Source organism: Chiloscyllium punctatum, chromosome 35, assembly GCF_047496795.1.
Source record: "Chiloscyllium punctatum isolate Juve2018m chromosome 35, sChiPun1.3, whole genome shotgun sequence".
Taxonomy (NCBI): domain Eukaryota; kingdom Metazoa; phylum Chordata; class Chondrichthyes; order Orectolobiformes; family Hemiscylliidae; genus Chiloscyllium; species Chiloscyllium punctatum.
The window spans coordinates 15,529,789-15,548,037 of NC_092773.1; the positions used below are offsets into that span (position 1 = coordinate 15,529,789).

An 18,249-nucleotide genomic window follows, 5' to 3' on the forward strand; every position below is an offset into this window, starting at 1 on the left:
AAGTTGTTTCCTTTTACTTGAAGTTTCAAAGTAATTCTTTCAGCCTCTGTCGATTGTAGTTATGTTGCTCTTTTGACAGATTGGTGGTGAACAACATTCTAGAAGGGAACAGGAAGAGATGTGTTGTTGCAGTAAGGAGTTGAATGTTTGTCTTTCTGTTCACATTCTCCTGATATCGGCTGTGTCAACTGCAGCTGGATATCATTGGAGGCTTTTTTGTCTGCTGAGCTCTCCTGTCGGCAGAAAACTTGGCACCACAACAACTTGAGACACTAACAGATGCATGATGTACACTAGTTAGCTTCACTTAATCTTCCCAGTTGCAAACGTCACCCTGGACATTTACCTAATGTTGTTTAACCCAAACGGAGAGGCAACTTTGCAGTCAAGTCTTTCATGTTGTTTACCTGCCTTGTATTCCTCACCTGTGGCTGCTTTAGTTTATCAAGGTCTTAATTGATGTTTTTTTAAATGAGTGATGATGAAATGTTTGCCTTCTAGATTGATGCGTCAGTCGAGAAAGAAGTGGTATTGGCCGATGCTCCAGATTTTCCAGGGGCAAGAGTGGTGAGTGAGCATTTCAGGTGGGAGCAGACCTTATAAGACATATGAATGGAAGTAAGGCCATTCAGCCCATCGAGTCCACTCCGCCATTCAATCATGGCTGATGGGCATTTCAACTCCACTTACCCGCATTCTCCCCGTCGCCCTTAATTCCTTGTGACATCAAGAATTTATCAATTTCTGCCTTGAAGACATTTAGCATCCCGGCCTCCACGGCAGTCTACGGCAATGAATTCCACAGGCCCGCCACACTCTGGCTGAAGAAATGTCTCCGCATTTCTTTTCTGAATTTACCCCCTCTAATTCTAAGGCTGTGTCCACGGGTCCTAGTCTCCTTGCCTAGCGTCCACCCTTTCCAAGCCATGTCAGTTTCTAATAGATCTCCCCTTAATCTTCTTAACTGCAATGAATACAATCCCAGGATCCTCAGTCGTTCCTCCTATGTTAGACCTACCATTCCAGGGATCATCCATGTGAATCTCCACTGGACACGCTCCAGTGCCAGTATGTCCTTCCTGAAGTGTGGGGACCAAAACTGGACACAGTACTCCAAATGGGGCCTAACCAGAGCTTTATAAAGTCTCAGTAGCACAACGGTGCTTTTATATTCCAACCCTCTTGAGAGAAATGACAACATTGCATTCGCTTTCTTAATCACTGACTCAACTTGCATGTTTACCTTTAGAGAATCCTCAACTAGCACTCCCGGATCCCTCTGTACTTTGGCTTTACGAATTTTCTCACCGTTTAGAAAGTAGTCCATGCTTGTATTCTTTTTTCCGAAGTGCAAGACCTTGCATTTGCTCACATTGAATTCCATCAGCCATTTCCTGGACCACTCTCCCAAATTGACTAGATCCTTCTGCAGCCTCCCCACTTCCTCAGTACTACCTGCCTGTCCACCTAACTTCATTTCATCGGCAAACTTTGCTAGAATGCTCCCAGTCCCTTCATCCAGATCATTAGTGTAGAACGTGAACAGCTGCGGCACCAACACTGAACTCTATGGGGCACCACTTGTCACCGGCTGCCATTCTGAAAAAGAACCTTTTATCCCAACTCTCTGCCTTCCGTCAGACAGCCAATCCTCAATCCATACCAGTAGCTCACCTCGAACACCATGGGCCCTCACCTTGCTCAGCAGCCTCCTGTGTGGCACCTTCTCAAAGGCCTTTTGGAAGTCTAGGTAGACCACATCCACTGGGTTTCCCTGGTCTAACCTACTTGTCACCTCTTCAAAGGTTTGTCAGGCACGACCTCCCCCTACTAAATCCATGTTGACTTGTTCTAATCCGACCCTGCTCTTTCAAGAATTTAGAAACCTCATCCTTAACGATGGATCCTAGAATTTTACCAACAACCGAGGTTAGGCTGATTGGCCTATAATTTTCCATCTTTTATCTCGATCCTTTCTTGAACAAGGGGGTTACAACAGCGATCTTCCAATCATCCGGGACTTTACCTGACTCCAGTGACTTTTGAAAGATCTCAACCAATGCTTCCGCTATTTCCTCAGCCACCTCCCTCAGAACCATAGGATGTAACCTATCAGAGCCAGAAGATTGATCAATTTTAAGACCTTTTAGCTTTTCTAGCACTTTCTTTTTTGTAATGGCAACCATACTCAACTCAGCCCCCTGACTCCCTTCAATTGTTGGGATATTACTCATGTCTTCCACTGTGAAAACTGACGCAAAGTACTTGTTAAGTTCTCCAGCTATTTCCTTATCTCCCATCAGTAGGACCACCTTATCACCTCACTGGAATTGCACAGCATTTGTTTAATAGTCTTTAATGAGAACCTATTGGAAGGATAAGGCCAGCATTTGTTTGCTCCATTGTTCCAGCATTGTTACCAACGGTTCCTGAATGAGTAGCGACTTAGTTTCAAGTCATACAGTTCATTGCTTAGGAGGGAACATAAGAGAATGCTCCTGTTCCTTTGTACCTCCTGCCCGTGTCCTTTTTGAGGTGGTCTCATTTGCACCTGAGGAAGGTGCTGTCTGTGGAACCTTCGTAATACACTGCTGTGCGCCTTGCAGCTGATGCACACTGCTGTTACTGTGTGCTTGTCATGGAGTGTTGAAAGGGTATTAAAGAGTTCTAGTTTCCCGTGTTGTGTTTTGTGTCTGAATTCTTTTTATTTCCTTGTAAACTGGTTTGTCACAACAGTCTGGAAATGGCATTGTTGCATGTCAGGAAAGGAAAATATTCTCCACTGCTTTGCTGAAGAATAATCAACACACCAACTGAGGAATCTGTGTTCCTATTGCCTGAGATACGCAAGAATATGGTCACACTGGAAAGTTTACAGATCAGCATTTTTTTTATTTTTCAAAGTTCAGATTTCTTTTGTTTATGGAACATGTAACCATACTGGACACAAAATTTAAAAAAAAGGTTAAAGGAAACTAATTAGTATCTTTTTCCTGGAAGACATTTTAAAAAGAAGCATATTTTAAGTTCATATAGTATTTGATGACTTGGGTTTTGTTTTTCATTGGTGTGATGTCTTTGCAATTACACAGCACTAGACAACTAATATTGGCACTTGGCTGTTTTGTTATTGGTACTGTTGAGTTTCATTGGTCCTGTGTTTAAATACAAGAACATCAATCACCTAATTTCAGACTGGCAGTGCTGTGAAGAGTGGAGAACAAGAATTATGCAATTAATGTCATTGTTAGTGTTGTCCAACAGAGACATTGGAAATATAATGCTTTGAAATTTGCCTCCCAGGTAGACTGGATGGTTAAGGAAGCATTCAGCATACTTGTTTTCATTGTTCAGACATTAGAGTCTTTTTGAGTTGGTGTACCTTGTTGAGGTTGTATGGGATATAAGTGAGGCCCAGTTTGGACAACTGTGTGTTTTTTCCTGGTTGCCTGCTATAGGAAGGATATTATTGAACTGGGGTGGGTTCCGAACAGATTTACTAGGATGTTGGTGAGAATGAAGGGTTTGAGTTCAAGTAGACTGGAAAGGCTGGGACTTTCTTCACTGTGACCTTTCTTGAGGTTTAAAAAATCATGACGGGCATAGAGAACATGTGTGACAAGGGTCTTTTCACGTGTGTGGACAAGTTCAAAACTTGGCAGATTTTTACGATGAGAAGAGAAAACTTAAAAAGGACATGAGCGGCAACTTTGTTGCACTGAGTGTTTCATGTGTGGAGTGCCAGAGGCGGAGGTGGATACGTGTATGGTTATAATGTTTCAAAGACTTTTGAATAAGCATGTGAATAAGAAATATTCCAAGAGATATGGGCCAAGCACAGGCCAGTGGGACTAGGGTAGTTTGAGAAGATGTTCAGCGTGGACTTTGAGGTGGATACACTATGGAAATGTGTATAAAACTTCATTGAGTGGTGTCTCTCCAGGAAGAAGCTCCAAGTGCCTACTAAAACATGAATAGCTATCGGAAAAGGCGATCCAACCTTTAAACGTTGAATAAGTGAGGTCCTACTGAAAGTTGATGAACAGTTGCTCTTGGGGAACCAAGTGGGAACGTTGCCAAATCCTTGGGATCAAGTTGTTGAGTTGTTTGCCCTGGACCTGTCCTCCACCCAACACACCAATTCTTCTTTGTGTATCTGTCTCTCTGTGTGCACGGAAAGGTATTAGGAACTTTTAGAATTTCAGCTAGTCAGGTTATATGTAGATTTTCATGTTTTGGTTTGCAATTGATTTTTTGGGACAATCAATACTTGCATCTTGTCTTGTCTTTCTCTTCTCCGCAGCCCCCCCCACACCCCGCCGCGCCCAACTGATTTTGCTGTGTAAACACAACTTGCTTCAACATCCCAGCTTTTGGTCTGAGAAGTCACCCACTTCTTCAAGAGCTCTTTCAAGGATGTGCTGTTTAAACCTGCTTCTCCATAATCTATTTCCCTCTGCCTTAAAAAGACAGTAATATCACTGCTTTTCTGGAGGAGCATTTCAAACCTGAATGAAAGCAAATCACCTGACCTCTATCTTCAGTGTGCAGTGCTTTATTTTTTATCTGCGATCCCAAAGTTGTAGATAATCTGACAAGAGGCAGTATCCTTTCCACATGAGCACTGCCAAGACTCAGGATCTTGTGTTTCAATCAGTTCAGCTCTTGGTCTTCTAAACTAGACTAGATACAAGGAGAAGGTGAGGACTGCAGATGCTGGAGATTAGAGCTGAAAATGTGTTGCTGGAAAAGCGCAGCAGGTCAGGCAGAATCCAAAGACCAGGAGAATCGACACTTCGGGCATGAGCCCTTCAGGAATGAGGAGGGTGTGCCAAGCGGGCTAAGATAAAAGGTAGGGAGGAGGGACTTGGGGGAGGGGCGTTGGAAATGCGATAGGTGGAAGGAGGTTAAGTTGAGGGTGATGGGGTGGGGGCGGAGAGGACAGGAAGAAGATTGCAGGTTGGGAAGGTGGTGCTGCGCTGTGTTGCTATGGTCTGGCGATGGAGGAATCCAAGGACCTGCAAGGGTGGAGGTGTGGGTGCATGTTTTGCATTTCTTGTGGTTGCAGGGGAAGGTGCCGGAAGTGGAGGTTGGGTTGGTGGGGGGTGTGGACCTGACGAGGGAGTCATGGAGGAAGTGGTCTTTCTAGAACGCTGATAGGGGAGGGAAATATATCCCTGCCGGTGGGGTTCGTTTGAAGGTGGTGGAAACGACGACGGATGATGCGATGTTTCCCTCCCCTCCCCTATCAGTGTTCCAAAAAGACCACTCCCTCCGTGACTCCCTCGTCAGGTCCACACCCCCCACCAACCCAACCTCCACTCCCGGCACCTTCCCCTGTAACCGCAAGAAATACAAAACTTGCGCCCATCCCTCCCCCCTTACTTCCCTCCACGGCCCCAAGGTATCCTTCCACCATATCCGCCACAAATTCACCTGCACCTCCACACACATCATTTACTGCATCCGCTGCACCCGATGTGGCCTCCTCTGTATTGAGGAGACTGGCCACCTACTTGCAGAACGTTTGAGAACACCTCTGGGACACCCGGACCAACCACCCCGTGGCTCAACACTTCAACTCCCCCTCCCACTCCACCAAGGACATGCAGGTCCTTGGACTCCTCTATTGCCAGACCATAGCAACACAACGGCTTGAGGAAGAGGGCCTCATCTTCCGCCTAGGAACCCTCCAACCACAAGAGATGAACTCAGATTTCTCCAGTTTCCTCATTTTCCTCTTTTTTCCCCCCCCCCCCCCCCCCACCCCCCCAACTTGTCTCAATCCCAACCCTCGAACTCAGCACCACCTTCCTAACATGCAAACTTCTTCCTGACGTCTCCGCCCCCACCCCCACCCCCACCCCCACTCCGGCCTATCACCCTAACTTTAACCTCCTTCCACTTATCGCATTTCCAATGCCCCTCCCCCAAGTCCGTCCTCCCTACCTTTTCTCTTAGCCTGCTGGACAGACTTTCCTCATTCCTGAAGAAGGGCTCATGCCCGAAACGTCGATTCTCCTGCTCCTTGGATGCTGCCTGACGTGATGAGCGTTGGGACTGACCCCCCACCTTTTCTCAGTCCCAACCCTCAGACTCAGCGCCGTCTTCTTGACCTAAAATCATCATCCCGACCTCTCCGCCCCCACCCCCTCTCTGGCCTATCACCCTCACCTTAACCTCCTTCCACCTATCGCATTCCCAACGCCCCTCCCCCAGGTCCCTCCTCCCTACCTTTTATCTTAGCCTGCTTGGCACACCCTCCTCATTCCTGAAGAAGGGCTTATGCCTGAAAAGTCCATTCTCCTGCTCCTTGGATGCTGCCTGACCTGCTGCGCTTTTCCAGCAACACATTTTTAAGCTCAAACACCTGCCTTTACTGACTTGTTCCACGACTCTGAAAAGGCAAATTCTCCGAATTTAGGATGTATCCAAATGGTGAGATAATTGGATTGTTGTCTTTTTTTCTTGCACAGATCTTTTCACCCACAGGACCCCTCAACAGGGATTATGATGATGTTCGGAGATTCAGTGATGCAGCTGTAATTGGCATCAAGCGGTATGTGGTCCAGTGTTAGGTATAGTCAGTCTCTCTCTCTTTGTATGTTTCCTTTTTATTGACTTGAATGGATCTGAAATCATGAAACTGGTGTTGTCTCTGTACTTTTTTTGAGAAGGAGCAAAATCATTGTAAATCGTTTTATGAAATACTATTTGTTTTACAGATCTGCAGCATATAGAAAGGCCTATCGGCCCATCACATCCATGGTGGCCAAAAGCAATTACCAAATTATTCTAATCAGCTTCCAGCTCTTGGCCCACAACCTTGCATGCCTTGGTGTTATAAGTGCTTATCAAAATGCTACTGCAATGGTTGGACAGTTTGTGCTCCTCCCACCCTTCACAAGCAAAGTGCTCCAGATTGCCATCACCCTCTACTCACATCCTGTCATGACATTGTGCCTCTTCCCTTAATTCTCGGCCTCTGGTGACACCAAGGCGACATGTTTTATTCCTGTCTGCCCTATTTGTGCTGTTTTCTCAATTTTTCATCTCTATCAAGTCTCCCATAAATCTCTTCTGCTTGAGTCTGTCCAATCTGAAACTGTGTGTAACCAGTGCAACATTCTGGTAAATTTCCTCTGCAGCCTGTCCAGTACAGTCTAGGCCCTCCTATATTGTAGATTCCTGAACTGCCTCCCCCCTCAGTACTCCTGTTGGGGGCTAATCAACGTTCATGCATAACCTAGCTACTCTAAAACTTGATGTTTAACTGATCAAGGCAAGTAAACCTTCTTCACGCTTGGTCCACCTGACATGCTCATTTAAAAGACTGATGTATGTGAACACCAAGATCCCTCTGAATCTCTGTTTCCCAGCACCCTAATGTTCATCATGTATACCCTTGCCTTGTTTTTCTTTCCTAAGCCATCATATGGCACTTACCCAGATATAATTCCATTTGCTATTGATCAACTCATCTGACCAGCCCGTCTCTATCACCCCACCAATTTTTCGCAACGATAACTAGACTGCATGCAAGAAATGTTGGCCATTCTGCTTTTCCAGCTTTATTTCTAAATACACTTTACTCAGATGGTGCAAAATGTGAGGTTTTGTTTGTGGTGCAGAGCGGTTTACGCCCTGCTTGTATCATATACCATACGGGGACAATAAAATGGAAAGATATACTTGAAAAAGAAGTGATGTTGCACCAAAGCTCATGGGTCTTTTGTGTCTTTCCTAGTGCTTTGAAATCTGGCATGATGAAGCCCCTCCTTGTTTGTCCTCCAGACAAGCTTTTCAAAGAAGCTCCATTAGTGACTCTGCTTGGAGCTCTGCATGCCTTGTATGTGGTGAGTAGGGTATTGCATTAAAGGATAGAAATGTTTGCAGTTAAGTTGGAATGGGATGAATTGAAGGATCTTTGTGCTTGCTGACTGCTTACTGTGAAATAATTTGGCCTAGTCTTGCAGGAACAAGTGCTGTTATCGCTGGACTGTTCATCCTGGGACCTGGATTCATTGGTGGCAAATGGTGAAATTTGAATTCAACTTTTAAATCAAAACTGGAATTAAGGGTTGAATGGTGACCATGAATCTTGATGTTTATCAGAAAAACCCATCTGGTTCACTAATGTCAATAAGGCAAAGAAACTGCCATCCTTGCCTGGTCTGGCCTGCATGTGACTCCGCACCCGCAGCCAATGTGGTTGACTCTTAACTGCCTTCTGGACAATTAGGGATGATGCTTCAAGCTATGCTCTTATCCCATGAATGATTAAAGGAAACAAAAAGAATTCAGTGTTTGCAACCATTTCTTAACATGATTTGGATTGAATCAAACTTGCTGAAGATGGGCATCTGTACTGCTTGGAGCCACTGGAAGAAGCAGAGGTGGATTATCCACTCAGCACTTCTGGCTGGAGCTGCCTGTGAATGTGTCAGCCTTATCACTTGCACTGATGTGATGGGTCCTTCCATCATTGAATATTTGTGGAACTGTCTCCTCTCGTGAGTTGTCTTCTTGCCCGCCACCATTCATCATTGGATATGGTAGGACTGCAGAGCTTAGATTTGATCTGTTCATTGTGGGATTGCTGAGATCTCTCACTTGTTGCATATACTGTTTGCCATGCAAGTAGTCCTGTTTTGGTAGCTTCACCAAGTTTATTGCCCGTTTTTAAGAATGCCTGCCTAGTGCTGCTCCTGATGTGCCCTCCTACACTCTGCATTGAACTGGGGTTGATCCCTGGCTTGATGGTCATGGTTGAGTTTGGGATTTTCTCGGCCATGAGATATGAATGTTGTGCTGGAGTACAATTCTGCTGCTGTTGATGGCCCACAGCGTTTTGTTGGTACCTGGTCTTGAGTTCCTAGATCTGTTTGTAGTCCTAGCGGCGTAGCACAGTTACAGTGCCACACACGAGTGCAGGTATTTTCGATGCAAAGGCAGGACTTTGTCTCCACAAGGGCTGTACAGCAGTCACTGTTCGGGATACTGTCACGGACAGATGCATTTGCAGCTGGTAGACTGGTAAGGATGATTTAAGTATATTTTCCGTCTTGTTACTTCCCAGATATGGGTCTGGAGTAGCATGTAGACTAGATGAGGATGGCAGATTTCCTTCCTGAAGGACATTAGTGAACCAAATGGGTTTTTCTGATAACTGACCAAGGGTTCATCATCATCAAGACATTGGATTTGATACCTGGTCCCCAAGACTTTGCTAAGTCTCGCGATTAATACCTCCTGAGCCACCACCTCCTGGATACAAGGTCCATTATGGCAGCCAAGAAGTTTTGAACATAAGACCACTTAAGTTTTCTGGCTGAGCTGATGACATGTTGGATCATTTGACTTAATTCAAAATGATTTTAGAGATTGGTAAATCTATTCCAATGTTCATTGTATTGCAGCCATTGGAGATTCGTGAGACATGCCCAGAAAAGGCAGCTAAAGTAGATTTTCTGGTAGTATGGGCCTCAAGTCAGGAGGAAGGGAAGAAGCTTGTACTGCTGTCATCAGCATTGGAGAGTGGCAGGTAAGAATTTGCCAAGGATTGTGTAGGTTTAAAAAGCCATCTCTTAGCACTGGGATAAAATTGGTTACTTAATGTACTGATTAACCAACTCCATACTTGTTATTTGGATCTGTTATTATATGCATGTTGCAACCACATAATAACTAATTTGGGCTGTTGGCGTAAGTTTTATTTGTTTGTCTGTCTTGCAACACAATGTTCCTTGTGTTCTGGGCATTATTGCTACATCTGCAGTTTGTGTTCATTTGCTGTTTAGTATTGTTTTTTCCAGTCCAGAGTTCAGTTGCTGTTGCTGGCACAGAGAATCTTACTGCTCCTGATTATAATGTTTGCTTAGTCACTTGAACGCTCTTGACTGTAGAAAGCTGTAGAATGGCAGCATTACAAGTTAAGTTTAAAATCTATACACGGCACCAGTATATAACTCATTCACTCAACTGGTATTCCCTCTTGTCATTGGTCAGGCTACTTGAATGTAAGGGTAGTTATTTTGCTTGTAGCTTGGAATTATCTGCAATTATTACTGAAAATCCATTGAAGCGTCGCATCTTTCATATACTTTTTTTTTAGACTTGAAAACTGCTTGAGTCAACTCCAAGCTACTGACCATTGGTCGCAAATATGGCAACCATCATCCACTTTTACTGAGACATGTAATCTCCTCTTGTTAGTTACTATCAGCCTGACTTTGCCACTCTGTGGTCAGGACTCCTTACTTCTGTGCTCCTGTAAGGGAGGTCACCACATGTCTTGAAGCTTGCATATCAACTTGATCATTTTTCCATCATGCTCTTAAATTAGGTTACAGCTGCATTGCTAACAAATTGGTTCATTTCTCTGACTGAATATCATCACTTTTGTCTTTACAGAACTGTATGCAGGGATATTGGTGGATCTGACCCAGAGAGAATGGCTGCTCCAAAAGTGGCTGATTATGTTCAGAGTCTTTTTAGTAATTCTGTTGTTGCTGTAAGTTTTCTCTTTGCTGGACTTGTTTTTCATCTTTTCATGTAACAGTTGCAAATTCTGCCCTTGTTTTCATACATCCGCTGCACTTCTGTTCTCAAATGAATGACAAGTTTAGAACGATCAAGAACAGATTGCACCCCTAATCTTTCATACCATGATCTTCAAATTAGCTCCTTCAAGCTACTGTGCCAACCTCAAGTCCTCAATTTTTGCCATTTAAAATATTTTTACATTTATCTTCTGGCAGTTGGAATTTGATTTGCTTGTAATGTTTTCAGGCCATGCGTTAAAAATCTTCAGTTGTTGGGTGGATTTAATTGTGGTTTTTTTTTTATTGGCTTGTGACAATTATAGCCATATAATTTCAAGGCCCATATTTACTCCCAACATCAGTTTCTCTGCAGAAGATTGAGATAGAAAATTGATGTTTCGGGTCGGAGCCCTTGGCTCTGGCCGAAAACGTTGATTTTCCTGCTCCTCGGGTGCTGCCTGACCTGCTGTGCTTTTCCAGCAACACACTCTCAACTCTGATCTCCAGGATCTGCAGATCTCACTGTCTCCTCGAAGATTGAGATGGACTGGTTCAGCTCCTTCTATAGTGACTTAAGAAGGGCAAATCCAGGATATTGATCTGGCAACAGTGAGTGAACCATCGTATTCCTCCAAATCAGGATGGGAGTGGCTTGGAGGGAAGTATGCAGGTTGTGCTGTTTCCTGTTGGCCCAATTCTTATATAGGCCGACCTCTGTATCTGCGGGTCCGGTTTCCATGGTTTCCTTTTCCGTTTCTGTGGCCGGAACACACAAGGGAACGTTCTGGAGCCAGGGGCCCACAGGCTGCCAGGCAGGTATGTTTCCCATGTAAATGAATGAGTTTGCTCCTATCCGTGGTTTCAGGCTTCTGTGGTAGGTCCTGGAACATATCTCCTGTGGGTATTGGGGGATGACTGTATTTGAGAAATCTCAAATTTAGAAGCTTCTGTTGAAGGAATTTATGGTAAGTTGCAACTACTTCTACAGTCAACAATGGGGGGATTAAACATTGAAGGCAAAGCAGCAGTCGAAATATGACATGTTAATTCAGCTAAGAAAGGAAATATCTGATCTCTGACATAGATGAGAATGCTTTCTTGACGTTGGCAGTTTAGAGCCAATTTTTATTTTACCAGCTTCTCTCCTTATTCTGTGGTAGATCCCATCAGTCCCTTAGGATGTAGCTACCTTTAATGATCTGCAAGACACCCAACACCACTTCATGAATAATATTGGCCTGCCAAAGAATATCAATATAACTTCCCGAATCTTAGCATCATCTGTGTCATTCTCTGTGGTGTTTACCAATGTGAAGTACTGGTCCTGACCTGTTTCCTCTGGCTCCTTGCATAAATGGCCTTGTGTTTTGTCCTTGATTGGATCGACCCTATCCCTTGCTATCCTCTTGTTCCTAGTTTTGGTATGAAAAGCGTTGGTATTTTCCTAAATCCTACTTGCAAATGCCACTTCATGGCCCCTTTTCACTGCAGTTCCTTGATTTGTGCAAGTAAGAGGTTTGAAATTTTTTTTTCAAACAGCAGAAAGGATGAGTTGAACCTTGGCCCGGTTGTGGACTCTCTCAGCTTGATCTGCCTTCACGTATTATTGTTCGTTAGCTTCTGGTAGCTTACTCTGAACATTTGATGATTTAGATCTTTTCCATGTGACAGATTTTTAATGTAAAATTAGAGTAACCAGTGGGACTGTTTCAAAATCTAAGTTATGATTCAGTGGGTTTGTCCTTCTTGCAGAGCCTAACGCCAGGGCTTGATGGTCCAAGGAAGATGAGTTCACATTACAGCCAAATAGCTCGAGTATCCCCATGGAATTACTTTGGTAATGTCACTGAACTAACCAGGCAGAACCCCAGGCTAATGTTTTGGACATGATTGGAAGTTGTGCTATGAAGTTGAAGCCAAACTAAGCCTGGGATTTGGAGAAAAGTGTTATGCCAAACATGTATTCCCTTTGGATTTTCATAAAAGCTCATCTCCTTCTCCCATGCTCTTTTTTTTTATTTGAGGGAAATAAATGTACTTTTCTTACTTGATTCCACGCCCACAGCAATGTGGATGACTTTGAATTCCCTTCTGGACAACTAGGACTGGGAACTAATTGCCGGACAAGCCAGCGATATTCAAACAAATCAATGAAAAAGGTAGTGGGCTTGGTTCCTGAGCAGCCATGTAATGGAAAGAACATTGCAGCCATGGCCATTCAACGTAAAAATTCCAGATGAGAAAGGGTACGTAGAGGTGTATGCTGCCACAGCATTCCTGATTGCTTGCAGGGGCATCTTGTTACTTGACTACAATTAGTATATGGATCAGATTGGTAGCACCAGTGCAGGATTTGGTCCTGTGTGCATGCTAAGGTGCATTTGGGTGCTGCCTCCATGCCCTGCCTGTGGGGGTCTTGTTGGTGTGGGTGAAATCTGCATTGGGTCAAGAACCATTATGCAAGCCATTTTCAGGAAGTCGAGGCAAAATGTTAAGAAGCCTAATGTGAAAAACTGAATTATCTGTTGGAATTATTTGGAATTTATGAAAGCTAAGAGCCAGGTGGAAAATAAATTCTTCATCTTAATTGCCAGGTTTCAGTCACAAGTGATTCTGTGATTCTCAACGAGCAGTACCCGTGCTTGGCAGCAGTCAATCGCTGTGCCAAAGGTAAGTTGGTGTTCCACTCAGCTGAGTCTTTACCCTCGTAAAAGTCAGTTAGATTGCTGAAGTATTTTGTTAGATTGAATTTTATCGATATCTGCTTGGCTATTTTCACACTAAGTTTCTTTTGGTATTCCAAGATGATTTTTCTCAACATGTTTGAAACATTTGATTTGTGGAACAAAAGCAGTCTTCAGTGTACATCCATATGTGTTAGATGAGGTGCAGATATGGTTTGTTCCAAGCCCAAGGCGGATTCAGTGTGTCCCTTGATCAAGGATTGGAGGTGCGATGGTGGGGTATGCTCTTGGATGCAGGAGGACAGATTGGGACAGGGCATGGCACCCTCTGCATATAACAGTCAATGGGCTGTGTGCCGAATGAGAATTGTTGGGACGTTGCCACCCTTGGGTCTGTGAAGGAGGAGGGTTGGAGATGTCCTTGTGTGCACAAGGGCTGTCATGACCTGAGGTGCACGCATGCTCACTCAAGAGCCAAGGTGGGGGTCATGGCTTTCACAAGTGAGCTGTGTTTGCTTTTTGTGGAATGAGTCCCTTGTTTGAGAGTTGGTCGTGGGCAATGGGGTGGTGCCTATTGCAGTTGGGATGTGTGCCCAGGATGGAAGAAACTGGGTTTGTACAATTGTAGTTATGAGGAGGCTGTCATGGGCTGCGGGCTCGGGCTGTTCAGGTTGTGGGGGACACTCCTTAGGCATGGAGGCTTGTCATGTGCTTTGAGAGGTCTTTAGATTCTCCAACCCTTGGAATCTCACACATCGGATTATTTTTCTGTCTGTCTGCCATGACTACCCTCCACCCCCAACTTGCTGAGTCTTCAATTCGCAGAGTACATGTGCTATGATTTTTCCCTTTTCATTCCCACAGATGTTGAGCGGCATCGAGCACGTGTTATTGAACTGCATTACACAGGAGAGGGTGTCACTGATAAAACACTCATGCTTGTGGGCAAGGTAAGTACCGCATCACAGAATTGTGAACTGGCTTACCTTGTCCTTCATGTATTCTTAACTGTATATAGCATATCTCAAGAAGTTTATAACAAATTGCAAAACCATGTCTCTGGATGGGTATTAGCTGCATGCACCTGTTGTAAACAAATTACATTTTGTGTTCAATGAGTTTGGAGGTGAAAGTCCTTTTTTACACAAAAGTCAAGGCAGTTCAATATTCATGTGAGAAATTCGAAGTCCTCGTAGCTACACAGTACATGAAGTTTAGCTGTCTGGTGCTAGAATGGGATTTACTTCTATCATGAATTTAGCATTTTGAATTGTTGTATGAATAATTTTTAACACCTGAGGGGTTTTGTTAAATTATTAATGTTTTCTACAAACTTGCATGTTGCACAAGGTTGGTGAAAATGCTTGAATAATCAATCCCTAAACTTCAGGCATTATTTTGACCTTGCAGCTAAGTAACAGTCAAAATAACAAACATGAAATGGTCATCTTTCACAGGGGATAACCTACGATACAGGAGGCGCAGACATAAAAGCTGGAGGTATAATGGCAGGAATGCACAGAGACAAATGTGGAGCTGCAGCAGTTGCAGGCTTTTTCCAGGTATTTACTCTGTTTTCCTGTTCAGATGAAGCTTGCTTATTTGTATCAATACTTGTGATCAACTCGGCTCAGCCTTGTTTCCTGAGTTTTTGATGTTTAATTCTGTATGACAGCAGGATCTTGGCTGTGTTTCTCTCTTTTTTTTGAGAGAAGGGGTAATACTCAAACGTAGACTGTTGTGGTCAAGAAACTGAATCTGATAAATTCTGTGAATCAGAACAAAACAGTGTTACATAATGATGAGTTCTGTGTCTTTGTGGCTGTCTATCCTGCCATTTGCTTCAAATCTGTTGTTTGCAAGCAATGCAACCTTAACTTGGGTTTCGTCAATCGTGTCTTGTTTTGACGGCTGCTACTTCATGTGCAGCATTATTATTGCAGGAATGATAGGCCATCTTTACAAGTTGTTTGCTGTCAAATAGCTTGTATTCATTTTGCAAACTCATTTGCCCTGTCCAAATTGTTTTCTTGTGCTGAAGGGAATGAAGCCTCTTTGCACCCCTTCTTAGTTTGCAATTTAAGTTTCATCTTCCATTCTTCCGAATGCACAGTGATGTTTTATTGAATGTTGTTGTTGTCCACAGGTGTTGTCCATTCTGAAACCAAAAGGAATCCAAGTGATAGGAGCAATGGCAATGGTTAGGAACAGTGTTGGTTCAGGTAATGTGAATCAGAGAAGCATGGCATTTATAAATGGATGATGACAACTGCATTTATTCAGTCCTGCTGCTGTTTGTCCAAATTGGCAAGGATGAGGGAGTTTATTTTGTAAGCTGTGATGCATCTGTTGCTTTTGGATCATCATGGAAGGACGAAGAATTTAGTGTTGGCAATGAAATTCACTCCAAAACTTACAAAGATGGTGCTCTGATTGCTCTTTAAGTTTCAGCTGAGTAACAGTTATATGGAAGGCAGAAAAGTAAAAGGAGAAAGTGAGGACTGCAGATGCTGGAGATCAGAGTCAAAGAAAATGTGGCACTGAGTAAAACAACAGGCAGTGTCATCCGTTTGTTTTGGTTTTGTATTTGCTTGTTGAGGCTACTGATCTGAAGTGGCATTTCAAGTTGCCTTTCTCTGATGGGATTCACCTTCGCTGATCTGGGGCCAATGGCTGTTCACAGGAACTTGAAAGGAGTGATCAGGGAGGCCCCAAGTGAAGTCACTACAGTTTCAGAATCAAATAATAGGACAGAAAGTGAAGAAACAATTATCAATCCTACTTCAGGTATGGCAGGTGAAGGCAACATTTAACGAAGTGTATTCTAAACCATTTCTCACTTGTGGTTTTAACAAGTTATTAAAGCACCAGTGCTGAGTGACAGGTTACACTGTGTCTGGCCCAAATCAGAGTTATTACTCTCTAGTTGGAAGAGACTTGGAACAGTTGCTTTGGTCCATCCAGCCCATACTGACCATAATCTCAAACAAAACTAGTCCCACCTTCTTGTATTTGGCCCACCTCCCTCCAAACCTTTCTTCACGTACTATAAAACACTGTAACTACCTCCATCCACCACTTTGCGTGGAAGTTCATTGCACACAGGAATCATCCTCTGTTTTTAAAAAAATTCTTGCCCTTCATGTCTCTTTAAATATTTCTCCTCTCACCTTAAAACTATACCCCAAGTCTTGAAATTCGCCCACCCAAGGGAAAAGACACCTGCTATTCACCTCATGCAGAGCCTTGATCTTGCTTCTGATTTGATATACCTCTGTGAAGTCACCCCTCAACTTCCTACAGTTATTAAATTGAAGGCATGTACTGTGCCTTTGAGGGAGAAAATGCTGTTCTGAGCTGAGAGCTTCTAAACACCTGTGTATATGAGTAGATGGCAGTTCCAGAGTGTACTGGAAAACTGAAAATATGTACCATTTGGCTGTGAAATGGCTACCTGAGTTTTGGTTGCTGCTGAGACGACAATTCAAATTTCACCAGTTAAATTATGCCACTGGATTCTAAAACCCAATCTTGTTTGAATTTATTTGATCCAATGAGATAATCTGATGGCGCAGTCAAAGAATATGGACATATTGCAAAGTGGTCAGAGAGAAACTGCTCGAGAGTTAATTGCCCATTTAACATCATGCTGTCCAAGAAATGAGAAAATACTGACCATCAAAGGTACCTTTCACATGAACCCATATTAGCAGTAATCAGAAAGAAGGTGACCCTGAGAGATCAGCAGCAAGAAAATTGAAGACAGCAGAGAAGGTACAGATTGTGTGTGATTTTGAGATTAAGCTTAATGTAATTTTAATAAGTGTCTTATTGGAACAGCATACTGTTACAGAGTTGGAGCCAGAGTAAGCAATTAAGAAAGGGGGTGCTTAGATTTGTGATTTTTTTTCTTTAATGTTCACTTTTCAGGGTAAGAAAACAGTGATGTTATTTTCTTTAGGAAATAGGAGTTAAGGAGTTGTCTGTCAGTTACATTTTAACCCATTACAAGGCAAGGCTCGTGATTTAATTAACAGAAAAGGTTCACCCCATGTCATAACACTACGCTCCAGTGGAAAAACGTCCTAGCCTATCCAGCCTCTCCTTACAACTCAAACCCTTCATTTCTGACAACATCCTTTTTAAATCTCTTCAGCTGAATAATATCCTTCCTATAATGGGACAACCACAATTGGACATAGTTAATTATAAGAAGCCTCACCAATGTCCTGGACAATCACAACATGCACCAACTCTTATACTCCAAAGTCTGAGCGATGAAGGGAAGCATGCTATGCACCTCTTTCACTACCCTGTCTGTATGTGACAGAATCTTCAAGGAATTATGCACCTGAACCCCTCAGTTTCTCTGTTCAACAACACTGCCCACTGCCCAACTTTTAATTGTAAATCCTGTCCTTGTTTGTTTGATCAAAATGCAACATCTCACATGTATCCAAATTAAACTGTTTGTCACTCTTCAGCTCATTCATCTCATTGATGAGGATATCTTCATAATCTTAAATAACATTTTCTTCATCGTCAACTACGCCATGAACTTTGCAGTCAGCTGCCAAGTTACTAACTGTGCCTTCAAAATTGTCGTTGAAATCATTTAAATAAATGACAGACAAAAATTGGCCCAGCGCTGATCCCTGTGGAATACTTCTGGTCATACACTTCTAGTTTGAAAATGAACTCCTTGCCACCACTGTTGGTCTCCTGCATTTAAGCCAATTTTATATCCTATCAGCAAGTTCACCCTGAATCCCATGTGATCTAACTCTACTAATTCATCTACCCTGAGGAAACTTGCCCAAGTCTTTCCTGAAAACCAAGTAAACCATATCTACCGCTCTGCTCTCATTAATCTTACAGGTCACATCCTCAAAAAATTCAATCAAATCTTTCAGACACAATTCCCTCACATACAATCATGCTGACCATGACTAATCATTCCTTGTCTTTCCAAAGGCATATAAATCCTATCTTTTAAGAATCACCTCAACAACTTAACTGCC

At 43.2% G+C, this 18,249-nt stretch overlaps 1 protein-coding gene across 1 annotated transcript in view; it reads left to right on the top strand.

The window, feature by feature from the left end:
- Positions 1-18,249, top strand: part of LOC140459689 (putative aminopeptidase W07G4.4) — a 41,209-nt gene that overhangs the window by 7,411 nt on the left and 15,549 nt on the right. Inside the window, exons 4-12 of the mRNA XM_072554054.1 lie at positions 502-567; positions 6,477-6,559; positions 7,748-7,856; positions 9,420-9,544; positions 10,414-10,513; positions 13,139-13,214; positions 14,093-14,178; positions 14,686-14,790; positions 15,375-15,450. Of these exons, the coding sequence (XP_072410155.1) occupies positions 502-567; positions 6,477-6,559; positions 7,748-7,856; positions 9,420-9,544; positions 10,414-10,513; positions 13,139-13,214; positions 14,093-14,178; positions 14,686-14,790; positions 15,375-15,450 (826 nt within the window). The remainder of the gene's footprint in view (positions 1-501; positions 568-6,476; positions 6,560-7,747; positions 7,857-9,419; positions 9,545-10,413; positions 10,514-13,138; positions 13,215-14,092; positions 14,179-14,685; positions 14,791-15,374; positions 15,451-18,249) is intronic.